This window comes from Penicillium angulare (assembly GCF_028827245.1).
Source record: "Penicillium angulare strain IBT 27051 chromosome Unknown utg000002l_segment0_segment0, whole genome shotgun sequence".
Classification (NCBI taxonomy): domain Eukaryota; kingdom Fungi; phylum Ascomycota; class Eurotiomycetes; order Eurotiales; family Aspergillaceae; genus Penicillium; species Penicillium angulare.
The window spans coordinates 2,020,455-2,033,775 of record NW_026623161.1 but is presented as its reverse complement, the minus strand read 5'-3'; the positions used below and the strand labels follow the sequence as shown (position 1 = coordinate 2,033,775).

The 13,321-nt window shown below is 48.1% G+C and overlaps 6 protein-coding genes across 6 annotated transcripts; 2 read left to right on the top strand and 4 right to left on the bottom strand.

The window, feature by feature from the left end:
• Window positions 1-1,714: 1,714 nt before the first annotated feature.
• On the bottom strand, window positions 1,715-2,677 carry N7478_002234 (uncharacterized protein; the record flags this gene model as incomplete). The annotated part of the gene is made up of 1 exon (XM_056918448.1): window positions 1,715-2,677. The coding sequence occupies one exon, from the start codon at window positions 2,675-2,677 to the stop codon at window positions 1,715-1,717; it is 963 nt and encodes a 320-aa protein (XP_056784059.1).
• A 611-nt stretch (window positions 2,678-3,288) lies between these two features.
• tif1 (putative eukaryotic translation initiation factor 4) lies at window positions 3,289-4,818 on the bottom strand (the record flags this gene model as incomplete). Its single annotated transcript, XM_056918447.1, has 4 exons — window positions 3,289-4,301; window positions 4,370-4,438; window positions 4,527-4,601; window positions 4,782-4,818. The coding sequence occupies 4 exons, from the start codon at window positions 4,816-4,818 to the stop codon at window positions 3,289-3,291; spliced, it is 1,194 nt and encodes a 397-aa protein (XP_056784058.1).
• A 528-nt stretch (window positions 4,819-5,346) lies between these two features.
• On the top strand, window positions 5,347-7,047 carry N7478_002232 (putative F-box and JmjC domain protein; the record flags this gene model as incomplete). The annotated part of the gene is made up of 2 exons (XM_056918446.1): window positions 5,347-5,633; window positions 5,862-7,047. 2 exons carry the CDS (start codon window positions 5,347-5,349, stop codon window positions 7,045-7,047), a joined length of 1,473 nt encoding a protein of 490 aa, XP_056784057.1.
• Window positions 7,048-7,285: 238 nt separating this feature from the next.
• Window positions 7,286-8,125, bottom strand: N7478_002231 (low-affinity Cu transporter; the record flags this gene model as incomplete). The annotated part of the gene is made up of 4 exons (XM_056918445.1): window positions 7,286-7,403; window positions 7,469-7,646; window positions 7,786-7,987; window positions 8,048-8,125. The coding sequence occupies 4 exons, from the start codon at window positions 8,123-8,125 to the stop codon at window positions 7,286-7,288; spliced, it is 576 nt and encodes a 191-aa protein (XP_056784056.1).
• A 337-nt stretch (window positions 8,126-8,462) lies between these two features.
• N7478_002230 (chromatin modification-related protein EAF6/MEAF6) lies at window positions 8,463-9,400 on the top strand (the record flags this gene model as incomplete). The annotated part of the gene is made up of 3 exons (XM_056918444.1): window positions 8,463-8,660; window positions 8,821-9,042; window positions 9,137-9,400. 3 exons carry the CDS (start codon window positions 8,463-8,465, stop codon window positions 9,398-9,400), a joined length of 684 nt encoding a protein of 227 aa, XP_056784055.1.
• Window positions 9,401-9,691: 291 nt separating this feature from the next.
• On the bottom strand, window positions 9,692-13,030 carry ams1 (alpha-mannosidase; the record flags this gene model as incomplete). The annotated part of the gene is made up of 1 exon (XM_056918443.1): window positions 9,692-13,030. One exon carries the CDS (start codon window positions 13,028-13,030, stop codon window positions 9,692-9,694), a length of 3,339 nt encoding a protein of 1,112 aa, XP_056784054.1.
• Between the last annotated feature and the right edge of the window lie 291 nt (window positions 13,031-13,321).

The following is a 13,321-nucleotide window of genomic DNA, read 5'->3' as shown; positions in this document are numbered from 1 at the left end:
TTCGTTAAAATCTCGCTAGATGAGCCACTGTTAAGTACCTGTCAGAATCCATGATGCCAGCGTAGCTTTTCCCCGGATGGCTCATGTCAGAATATCTCGCACTGGAATTAGTGGGATCGTATCAGGATTCGCGCGTCTATTCAGTACATCCTTGCTGATGGGGCCAAAATGAGCGTACCTAATACCAAGAAAGTATCGATTTGCCTGTATAGGGCTAGTCTATGTAATGACTACCGAGGTGGAGTGCGAGCGAATGAACTTATTGGACGCTTCCAAGATCAGTAACCAAGCCTTGTGGTTCAGCCCCGAAGCTTCTCCACTCCATAAAGAGTAACCGATGCGTGCCTAAATTAAAATAAAGTATGTAATGGCGGTGAGAACTCGTTACTTGAATTAACTAGCCAGATGCCAGGTGGATCATCTCAAGTGCGACAGCTGTAATCTACATATTCGTTCGCTTTACCTACTTGATTCTGCCCACGATCGCCCCCACTGACCCAGGTACTTGTAAGCAAATCCTTCCAAGGCTCCAAGGTTGTAGGTAACGTAAAACTTTAATACTTGGGGTGTAGTAAATATGAAAGGTGAAAACTTCGCGCAGGTCCCTTGCCAACCTTGAAAATGTCCACTAACCACCCTCCATATCATTATGATAACAATCGCACCAAAAGGATGTCACTGCTCGTACCCAAGTTTCTAGACCAACCAGCATTCCCGTTCGGAGCTTTCACATCACGCGTGGTCAGTAAATGTCTCCGAGATTTTCAATTTGCTTTCCTCGTTTGCCTTGTCTTCTGCTTCTTTTTTTTTCTTCTTTTTTTCTTATTTCTCTCCCTCCTCTTTTAGTAGCGACAAACTCCGTCTTCGCAATATATCCTCACGCCTCCTAGTAGCAATCCTTCCCATTCCTCCAAAGACCAAATTTGTCGCAATTCTAGTATTTCTCACAGAAATAGCAACACGACTGAACCACTGGTGATCCAAAACGTCTAGCCAGGCAGATTCCATATTGTGAATTAAGGGGCGGAATAAACTTGAAGAAAGATAGAGGCTTCTCCTCCAAGTCGTTGCGGTATAGCTTCTCAGATATTGTCCAAAAGATGGGGACTTAAGAATGGTTGGTAGATATGAATGTCTTTCAATTTGGAATGAAACAGTAGAAATCTCGTCGTTGAAAATTTCAAATCGACCTGCGGCCTTCTTGTGCATTTCATATTAGTTATATCCCGCAGTTGACATCATTATGAACCCTATACCTCGACATCTCACCACCTGCTAGTGGGTAGTGAGTGCATAACTTGAAAGCACACCGGATTCTCGCCATATCTCTTTCCGGTTGTCTTTTGGGTTATCTTTTGACTTGTCTTTCCACTTAGTCTTCTATCCACGTAGGGCTTATGGTACAGGTAGTTCAACTTAGCATGTAGTAACGGGTGTAATAGTAGTAGACGGTTAATACATTGTAGATAGGCAGTAGACTCGGAGGACATCTACCTAGAATATGTCATCGGCCTCGGCCAAGGGAGTTTTCCCCGATGATCACTACCTATTGTCCCCCGTACTTCAAGTTATAGTACTACATACTACATATAGAGCAAATAAACCAGCACATACTTACATTCAACTGTGACTAACTGACTCAAGGCACAAAAATGTCAAACGTGATGTGATAATCCTTTCTTCTTTCAACAAACTTCTCCCAGCAAGAACAGACTCACGACTCCTCTTCCTCTTCCATAGACTCATCCTCTTTCTCAGACTCAGTCAAATCCTGCTCCGTAATAGGCAGAAGTTCAATGAACTGATCCAGCCTACTCCCATCAGGCAGAATGACAGACCCATCCTCCATCCGATGCTGAACCGCATGATCCTGGTGTTTAAAGTATTCCTCCTCCAAAATAATAAACTCAACCATGTTCTCGAACGGAGCCCAGGTCCAGCCTTCCTTCCTCAGCGCATGAATAATTCGACGACGATAGATCTTCTCATTTAACCCATAGATAAAGGACTGGATAAAATGAGGAAGCAAGCGATTGGATTCGACCTGTTTACAGTGCGATATGTAAATTTTTCTCACTGCCTCAAAGTATTTCTCGAGGGAGTGGTCCCCTTGCTTCATGAGTGGGAAATACTCTGTGACTGGCTGTCCAGCTAATTCGGATGTGGATTCTGATTCAGACTTGACGGGGGTGTCTCGTTCACTGGATGTTAGAGTGATAGTAGGTTTAGGTGTCCACATGGATTCCGCGATAATTTCGTTGATTTCGGTATCTGTTGGCTCGGGGCTGCTTGGTCTTACATCGGGGTCATTGCAGAGACACTCGAGTTCAGCGACACATTGGCTGAGGGTTTTGCTTCTGTAGGCTGGTAAGGTGGCGTACGCTCTCAGTGATTCGAGTGCGCGTTTTGATAGACGTTTTAGGACAATTTGGTAGTCTTGAGAGGCAGGAGGGTTTGATGCTTGGTTGTTGAATGTGGTGATGGCTGATATTATGATGATACATTCTTGTAAAGATTTCGATAGGCAGTTCACTAACTCGACAGATTCATCGTAGGTGCCTTTGGCGTCAACGAGCGCGGTAGTAAGAGCTCTGTTGGTTCGCAGGCGCTCGTAACTCCATAGGAGTTGAGCAGGATTGGGGTTTGGGCGGGACGAAGTTGGCGATGAATGCTCCATGCTTGGGATTTAGGGGAATGAATAAATCAAGGTGAAGGATAAGCTCGAGTTTTCATATGTAGGGGGGAGCAGTGAGCAGGGTAAAGTGAAAGACGACGGTGAGGATAAATAACCCCGGGCCTCGACGTGTATGGGGGTAAGTGAGAGAACGTACCATAGCACGATCAGCACGACTAACAGCTGTGGAGCAAAGGAGTTAAAACTTGGAATCTTGATCTTTTTCAATTCGATTACTCGTGTCAAGTAGCATTACCAAGGACAAAGAAGAACACCGTGAGGAAACAAGTCACATTTTGGCCCGGATCTATGAGATTAAGTACGATAACGGCGGCATTCTTAACCAACACAGGGCGAGCTAGATACAAAGGAAACTAAGAGGGAAAAAATGCGAGTAAAAGAAAACCGTGACTGGAAAATAACGCACTAACATGTCACATCTCCGTAAGTGCAGGGGACATAGAAAACCATAGCAGAAGCCGGGTGATTGACCTCGGCCAAACCAACTAGCGACTGCGGAGCGGAGATGTCAAGGAGCAGAGGAAGCCAACTTTTTGCGCAGGTTCTGCAATCGTAATCCGCATCAAGACATCAAGGGGGGGAGGTGAAGGTTTTTAGATGAGGTCAGCAACGTTCATGGGCATCTCCTCAACCTGGGTGCTGTAGAACTGCTCGATCTCACGCAGCATGCGAACATCGTCGGCGGTGACGAAGTTGATGGCAACACCCTTACGACCGAAACGACCACCACGACCGATACGGTGAATGTAGTTCTCACGGTTGGCGGGGAGATCATAGTTGATGACCAGGGAAACCTGCTGGACATCGATACCACGGGCCAGAAGGTCGGTGGCGATCAGGACACGAGAAGAACCGGAACGGAACTCCTTCATGATAACATCACGCTGACCCTGCTCCATGTCACCGTGCATGGCGGAGACAGTGAAGTCACGGGCAGTGAGCTTGTCGGTGAGCCAGTCGACCTTTCGGCGGGTGTTGCAGAAGATGACGGCCTGGGTGATAGTGACGGTCTCGTAGAGATCGGAGAGGGTGTCGAGCTTCCACTCCTCCTTCTCGACGGCGATATAGAACTGCTTGATACCCTCAAGGGTAAGCTCCTGCTTCTTGACCAGGATACGGACGGGGTCACGCATGAACTTGGTGGTGACCTCGAGGACGTCCTGGGGCATGGTAGCGGACAGAAGAGTGACCTGGGTAGACTGGGGCAGAAGCTGGAAGATGTCGTAGATCTGCTCGGTGAAACCACGGGAAAGCATCTCATCGGCCTCGTCGAGGATGAAGAGCTTCATGGAATCAGTGCGCAGGACACGGCGCTGGATCATGTCCTGGACACGGCCGGGGGTACCGACAACGATGTGGGGACCCTCACGGAGAGCGGTCATGTCCTCACGGACGTTGGTACCACCGATACAGGCGTGGCACTCCAGCTGCATGAAGTCACCAATGGCAACAACGACCTTCTGGATCTGCTGAGCCAGCTCACGGGTGGGAGCAAGAATCAGAGCCTGGCAGGCCTTGACAGAGGTGTCGATCTTCTGGAGAGCGGAGATGGAGAAGGTAGCGGTCTTACCGGTACCGGACTGGGCCTGAGCGATAACATCGTTACCTGTATCATGAGATTGTCAGCGGGTCTGTAATATTGGGATCTCAACCGAAAATTGGAGAAATGCTTACCCTTGATGATGGGCATGATGGCGCGCTGCTGAATAGCAGAGGGACGCTCGAAACCGTAGGCGTAGACACCTGAATAGAAAGTCAGTAAATTTTCTGCATGGGCCCCACCCACTTGCACGAGGGTCTGGGGATCTGGAGAGGGGTTGATTTCACATACCGCGAAGCAGCTCAGCCTTCAGGTCCATGGAATCGAAGGAGTCGGTGATCTCATCGTAGTTGGACTCGATGGTTCCTATTGTGTAGATATCCAGGTCAGCCTTGGTTCATCTAGTCGAAATTTTTTTCCATCACACATCGCCACCCGCAGGGATTTTTTCTTTCTGCTCAACCGTTCACAATATCCCCTCAAGGGAGGAAAGAAACGCTGAGAGGGCGAAGTCGTATGGGAAATAGGAGTGGGAGTATCTCATACCCTCGGGGAGGTCCTCGAGACCCTTATCGTTCGACATATTGGCGGTTGGTAAGAGGGGTGATCACAAGCAACTGAACGCTGTGATCGGGGATAGTGGGGTGATGAGTTTTAAGCGAACGGCCCTGTGGGGTTGAGTTCGCAGAAGTCGAAACGAGTATCTAAGGCCCTTCAAATATAGAAGAGCGATGAGATACTATGAGTGAATGTGGTTGATATGAAAATCAGTGAATGGGGGGAGAAAGAGGGAAGAAAAAGAGAAGGAAGAAAAAAATCGACCGTCCCGAACACCCAATTTGCGACGCTATTTTTTTTTTTCACTGGTGGGTTGACCGCTTGCCTAATGTGGGTCCTCCCGCTATGGTTCAAGCGAGTTGAAACTTCAACTTCTTCATTGTTGCTATGATTGTTCTTGGCCCTGTTTACTCTTCTAGGCGGATTGTTCTTTATTCGTTCGTTTGATTTACCGTTTGTGGTTTGCCTAGTCTCACATCTTTTCATCATCCAATTTCGCTGTGGGGCACCTCGGGCAGAAAAAAAAAGCCTTTGAAGCCCTAATATATCCAGCATGCCTGACATCACCACGCTACCGAGTTACCCACTTGCCCTGGAGGAGGATCAAGACGTTGAGGCTATTCCAAGCCACCCTTTGGGCGTCAAACCAAGTGGCAATGCGCTGCTTGCTACTTCAAATCTTCGCTCCGCTATCGGAACATGGCAGCTTCTACCCGACGAGCTAATCCTATTAATATTTGAATACCTAAATGGACGCGATCTACTGGGTATTGGGCGAACATGCAAGGCATTTTATGCATTTACCCGTGCTGAGGATTTATGGAAGACTCTATTCGTTAGGTAAGAAGAGTACGTCCTTGTTTATTGCGGATGTAGCATAAATTGGCGTTTGTTGTTTGTTGTTCGGTGTTCGGGATGGTCGGGCTCAATAGTTCTATACATGTATCTTGAAGTCTCAATACATATCATGTTAGAACTTTGAACTTGAAACCTTTTTCTTCTTGACATGCACCGCCCATACTGTAAAAATATACTTATAACTATGGAACCTTGCTAATATTTATGAAGCTCACCACCGGAATCATTCACATGGCGAGGTACATGGCGGTCAACATATCTCAACCTACCACAAACAAAGGTGCCTCAAGTGGACTGTTCAAATCTCTACTCAGACGCACTTTACCGCCCATTCAACTGCGCACACATCAAATTGGAACCATACGTCTGTAATATTCCAACGCGCAACCAAATTCCTCGATTACCCGATCTCTCCCCCGAAGAGTTCCATGAAAAATGGGCTGACCGCCCCTTCATCCTCTCCGACCCAGTCAAAGAGTGGCCAGTCTACAAAAACTGGACAGTCGGAACCCTACTCTCAAAGTATGGACCTGAAGAATTCCGCGCTGAAGCTGTGAACTGGTCTCTACGCACTTATGGCGACTACATGGCCGACAATGCGGACGAAAGTCCGCTCTACTTATTTGACCGCAACTTTGTTTCAAAAATGGGACTTGCAGTTGGATCATCGACTGAGACACCCGATGCTGCATATTGGCCGCCAGCGTGCTTTGCAGAGGACTTCTTCTCAGTGCTCAGCGACAACAGACCCGATCATCAGTGGTTGATTGTTGGGCCAGAGCGGTCGGGGAGCAAGTTCCATAAAGATCCGAATGCCACGAGTGCATGGAATGCGGTGTTGAGGGGACCTAAATATTGGATTATGTTCCCATCTGGCGAGACAAGAGAACCACCGCCTGGAGTCTTTGTCTCGGATGACCAGAGCGAGGTTACCTCTCCACTTAGCATTGCGGAGTGGTTGCTTACATTCCATGCTGAGGCGCGACGGACCGCAGGCTGTATGGAGGGAATCTGCGAAGGGGGTGAAATTCTACATGTCCCATCTGGGTGGTGGCATCTGGTCGTCAACCTTGAACCATCTATTGCCATTACACAAAATTTCATTCCCCGGGCTCATCTCACCGCGGCGCTTGACTTCTTATCTAACAAGGCTGACCAAGTCTCTGGGTTCAAGAAGAATGTGGATGACCCATACCAGAGGTTTGTCGATGGAATGCAAAGCGCACACCCCGAGCTTTTGGAAGAAGCGCAAGAAGAACTACAGAAGCGAGCAGAGGGAAAGAAACGTAAATGGGACGATATTGTCCATGGAACAACTGGAGATTCCAAAGAGCAAGAAACCGGGGGATTCAGCTTTGGATTTGGAGATGATGGGAGTGATGTTGAAGTCCCATAAGTTACTACATACGACATATACGAAGAATCATAGCGGCCAGCAGGGAAAGCCCCGTTGAGCGAATATCTTAAGATAGTACATTTGAAGCTCAACTTCGTGATACCCGGAGCCCCAGGTGGCCGCTAATAATTGATGAAAGCAGCATCATAGCGACATAAAATAAAATTCACGTATTAAATGCTCAAATTCTGGAAAGACCTGTTGAACGCCATAATAACCGCAATCACCACATTAAGGCTTAGTGGCAAGCAACCGACTTGGTAGCAGGAGCCCCATCCGCGAAAGCGAGGTAACCTACGAAAGCACCAACAGCAACAGCGATCATAACCGTGCCGTTGTAAGTCATGAAGAGAAGCCTACAATGTAAGAGGCCATTAGTACCAATCAACGCCATATGTAGCATCTCAGGTGCGAAACTCACATGATAAAAAAGCTGTAAAAGACCTGAATGGCATACAAGGCAGCCATAGTAATCTTCCCTCGGCGAATAACAGCAGCCTGATTATCCCTTCCTACAAGTAATCGTGAGCTCTCGTCGTGATTGATAGGCAATCCAGCAGTCTCGGCGGTAACATTGGCGATGGATGGGTCGGTATCATCTGCAGAGCAAGACATCAACAAAAGCTCACTCAAGCAGTTGTATGAATGTATTTACTATCCACCAAACCCCCATACCAATGTAACTCATGAAACGGGACCAGTATAAGTGCGTAGCTCATGTTATAAGGTGGAACTTACCTCCAGTTGATGATCTTCCAGCGAAAGCATTGATGCGTCGTGTGTGTGCTGATTCGTATTTCCGGGTAATATTGCGAATACCCTCGTAACCCGCCGTGAGGAGAACGATAAGGATGAGCGAGAAGAAGAAGGAAAGCGGGCCTGTAATGCGCCACTGGCGGAAAATGATGCAAAGGTTCTCGGAGGACCAGGTAAAGATCATCTAGCAGAAGAGATGTTATTTCAATGAGCCGTTTCAAGATGTCTGGCAGTCGACGCTCACGTTCATGTTGCATTGACCTTCACCCATATCCATATCGCCATGGCCCATACCATGGCCCATATGCATCGAGTGATCCATACTGAAGCTAGAATTTTTCCAAGTGAATCAAAGAAGTAGACCAAGTTCAAACGAAAGTATCTTCTAAGTCAAAGAATTTGAAGAAAAGTACCGATACTAGTTCTCGGAAAGTAAACATGAAGCGGGATCGTGAGACGATATGAGCATCATTAACAAACAGTGCAAACAACCCCGATAAGATCTCGGCATGTCCAACCAGCTTCATCCGTCCAAACCAAGCAAGCCCGCATTCAATTCGCTGCACACTCGTCTTTCCAAGCCCAGCGTTCTCTCACGTGGTACACCAACTCAAATAAAACCACAGCGATCTTTACTTCCATTCTCTTCTGTTCCCACGATGGCGGAAACTGCCTCCGCCCCAACAACAGCGCCTACGACCGGTACGCCCGCGCCGCCAACAAGCGGCTCAACAGCAGGGGCTCCGAATGCGCCGAATGAGCAGAGCGCGGCCAATCGCGGTATACCGTATTATGAGAAGCTGCGACGAGAGCTTAGGGATACATTGGCTAAGAAGCGATTGATGGATAAGAGCATGGTATGTGACTTTGTCTGTGTCGCGGACGCGCCTTGAAGAAGTCAAAGAAAAGAATCGAGGAAGACCAGAGCGAGTTTTCGTCTTTTCACTTCTCAGCCCTTCTCAGCGAGATTATACAGCACCAAAATAGAAGCGATACTAACAGCCTTCTATTTGATAGGCCCAACTCGAAGAACAAATCTTTCGTTTCGAACAATCATACCTCGAAGAAACAACAGCAGGAAACATTATTAAAGGATTCGACAACTATATTAAGGGATCAGCAAATGCATCTACCCTCGGTGCATCAGGACTTAGTCTTGGATCCGGGGTAGCGCGCCGAAAAGCAAATGTCACGGATTCAGATCGAGTCTTCTCCCGAAGTTCTGCAAGTTACATGATGGTACGCTAGCCTTCACCTTGCGCTTCAAATGACGCATCATAATTTACCCTGCAAGTACAAGTGCAATTACTGATTACTATTACTACGGCTCTAGGATTCCCCCGGTCCCTCATCAGTTCAGTCTACCCCTTCACACGCCGCGACGCCAACATCTACGACTGGCGGAACTATTCCTCCCAAAATCAATGGAGAAGCATCAGCATCAGCTAAGAATTCATCGGGATCCTCTAAGAATAAGAAGAAGTCTAGTGGTGGGGGGTCGAAAAATACAAAGGGGAAGAATCAGACGGAAGAGGTTTCTGATGAGGATAAACCGTCTGCTGCTAAGCGGATGAAGATTAGTTATGGGCGGGACTAGGATTTGTCGCTGTCTATTGAGAGTTATTATATGGCGTCTTTAGGTATGGAGTTCTGGATGGAGATTATATCATGTTTACTGGAGTTGTGGGAAGCGGCGCATAAAATGGGTTCTCGATTTACTTGCGCATCATGTACATCACGAATCAAAGACGACGCCGCGTTGAATACCATGTATTAATTGGGAGCTTAGATGAAGGGAACTTGTTTTTACAAGCTCATAATATATTTCATAGTGGAGTACTAGGTACTGTAACTGCTAGCTATTGCACGGATATGTGACATAACATTATCACAGCTGCAATCGGAAAGTAGCAATCTCAAACGCCCTCAATTCAATGTCAACCACGATACCCCCGTCTGCCTTTGAGAACTCCAGTTCATCCTCGTCATCTTCGAGGACATTGCACTTCCAGACGCGCTTGACTGGCAGAGTACTTTGGATAGATGTCCGAGCCTTACCACCCAGGGACTCATAAGCGCGCAAAATAACACTCTTACCTTGACGGGCGGGAATACCACCAGTAGAAACATCTTCATCGTCCTCGCCACGCTTGACAACATCCAGAATAATAGAGGAGGTATCCTTGATAGAAACACTCTTAAAGGCCGCATGGGCTGCTGAAAGTTGTGAACTAGCTTGTTCAACAGCAAGTGGGTGGTTGAAGTTATATCCTGCGCGAACTGTCCGCTCATCAAGAGCACCGGAGTGGGGAAGGATAGCATATCGAATGCTATGGCGGCCCATATCCGCATGGGCGTCCGGAGCCTTAGGTGCACGGAGCAATGAAAGACGCATGAGATTGCCACATGTAGCGAAGCCATACTTGGAGTCGTTGAGGATCGAAACACCATAGCCATTCTCGGAGAGATCAGCCCATTTGTGGCAACAAACTTCAAACTTGGCCATATCCCAGCTGAAGAAGTTTTTATTAGTATCGCGGATGGCAAATGGTGTAGAATAGACATACCTTGTGTTATAGTGGGTTGGACGACGAACGATACCATACTGGGTTTCGTATGATGCCTCAGTGTTGGTAACATCCACTGGGAACTCCACCTTGAGGAACTTCATCGTCTCTTGCCATTCAACCTCGCTTTCGAATTCAACAAATGATGGCTCAGATGAAACAGAAGCAGCAAGGCTGATAGTAGTCTTAACCCAGCTCTTGTCACTGATCTTAGTTTCTGTCACCAGGCTCACTCGGTGAGGATCGTTTTCTGCAATAACGGTTTTGCCGCGAGGGAGTTCCTTGCGCGACTCGAGGTGGAAGACTTCAACATCCCAGGCTTGCCAGTAGAGAGGTTTATCATCGAAGATGACTAGTTGGCCAGCCTTCCCACCCTTTGCGAGCACTTCTCTCTTCGCCTCAACGTCGAAGAGCGAAGTGATGACACCGTCCTGGACATCGACTCGAAGCTTGCCATTGTTAAGACGGAAAACTCCAGGCTCTGTTTGACTAATAGTCACCGCGTTTGTGGTCTTGAAGTCGACTTGATTGCATGGAACAACTCCGGTTGGCCCATTGACCATGACATACTCTGACCCATTCGAGGTAATGATAGGCCCAGGAATCTTGACAACTTCGGAACGAGGCCAGGGAAGTGTGTTGAGGGCCACCAAATCTTGGTTGCCTGCACGGATATTTATTCCCAGTGCAGTAAGAGCATCCTGACGCACTTGTGAGCCAGTCTTAAAAATCTCCGCATAAAGCTTGTCGGAGTCATCGTAACACATCTCGATTGAGCTCCCGGGTAGACAGTCATGGAATTGACAAAGGAGTGTACCCTCCCACATTTCATCAATCTCCTTCTTGGGGTACTTGTAGCCTTTATCTGTTCCACGAACAGTAGCCAAGGTAGCCAATAGCTCGATTTCCCGGAGCAGGAATTCCGACTTTCGATTATTGCGTTTGTTGTTTGCCTGGGTAGTGTATGTACCACGGTGAAGCTCGAAGTATAGCTCGCCATACCAGGTTGCAAACTCCGTGCCGTTGGCTGCGTTGTTCTCTAACTTGTCAAAGAAGTCATCGACCGAATCACCCATTTTGACTCGTGGTAGGGTGCCAACTTTGTCCGAAAGACCACGGCAGCGACGGAGCTTTTCCAGGTGTTCGAAAGTAGGACCACCACCTCCATCACCCTTTCCAAAAACGAGCAGAGAGGATTTATCCGTATCCAAAGACTTGTGTTGTGTGACACTGCGCTTGAGATCCCCAAAATGGGCTTCTGCGGTATATGTCTCAGCAGGCGCCATGTGGCACAGCACTTGACTACCATCAAGGGCTACCCACTGGAAGGTCGTGTGGGGGAAGTTGTTAATGTTGTTCCAGCTCAGCTTTTGGGTAAAGAACCGACTCATTCCAGCAAGACGGCAGATCTGAGGGATTTGAGTCGAGTACCCGAATGTATCTGGCAGCCAGAATGTAGTGCAGCGACTTCCAAAATGGCTTTCAAAGAATCGTTGACCATAGAGGAACTGTCTCACTAGAGATTCGCCACTGGGCATGTTGGTGTCATGCTCAACCCAGCTACCACCGATCGGTTGGAAATGGCCCTTACGCACCCAACGCTTGACGCGGTCGAATACAGTCGGGTAGTATTGTTGCAGCCATTTGAATTGCTGGGCTTGGGAGCAAGTGAATCGATGCTCCGGGTACCGGTCCATCAGATCGCATTGGTTTGACCACGAACGTGCGACCTTCCGCTTCGTCTCTGCCCAAGGCCATAACCAGCAGGTATCAATGTGGCAATGGCCGATAGCATAAACATATGGATCGGTGTCTGCCTTATAGACGTCTGCAGAGTCAACTTTGTCTCCAAGATATTTTTGGCCGATCTTCCGAGCCTCGAGAATAGACTCCTGGCTTCCATTGCCCGCAATGAAAACATCGATCATGGAATTGCCGATAATATTGGCCTCATGTGCCTCCCACGAATCCCCAGGAAATTCACGAGCAGCATCTCCAATAATCCAGAAATCGTAATAGAGGGCTCGAGCCGCAAGATTGACGGCAGTAATTCGTGCTGTGTTGAGTTGATACGACTTGTCTGGTCTTGGTGGCTGGATAGAGTCGCCTCCGGGGGCGTTGCCAAACATGCCATTGCAGGCCATCTCTATATAGAATGTATGCTCTTTCCCATCGCGCCATTCATCGGGAATGATCCATTCAACTCTCTCGCCGCCACCAGTCAGACCCTGTAATGGCCGACCGTCCTCTGTCCACACCAATCCCTCATTGTTTGCATCCCAGTGAAATTCTAGTCGTTCCTTGTGGCGCATATCCTCCGGTACAGTGAGCTTGATACGGAACCAATGCGTCGACCAACTAGGTCCAAATGATTCGCCGATTCGAGTTGGCTTAAATTCATGCGACGTCGCTTCCTCGAAAGTCGGTCGCTGCTGGTCGGGGACGGAATACACGGAGAGCTTGACATGGTCCTCATCGGAGTTGACAGCTTCGAAATATTTGGAAACGAGGTTCTGGCCTTCATATTGGCCCTTTGCTGTGAACTGCTTCAATCGATCGGTGTAGATTTTCGTGATACGCTGGCCGACCGGTCGCTCCGCTAGTACAGGGAGGGTCTTCGTAGCTGGAGTGGGGACGATATGCGGGGCTTCTCCACCCATGGTGACGATGGTTCTCAAGGTGGATTCGAAACGTCAGTGGAAGAGATGAGTGTGTTAATGGAAGTGCGTAAAGTCAGACTGTAAGAATTCAAGTTTGAGAGTGAAATGGAATGAAACACAAGGAGCTCAGTTCCAAATGCGGAGTTGCGGAGCAACGAGGAATGTGGAGCTCAATAAGGCGGGGAAGGTGACACCAGCCCCAATCAAGGCAGTGACCAAGTTTGCCTGCTACATAAACTATTTACCATATCACTACCAAACAAGGGTGATATTATGATATGGAATCGACTT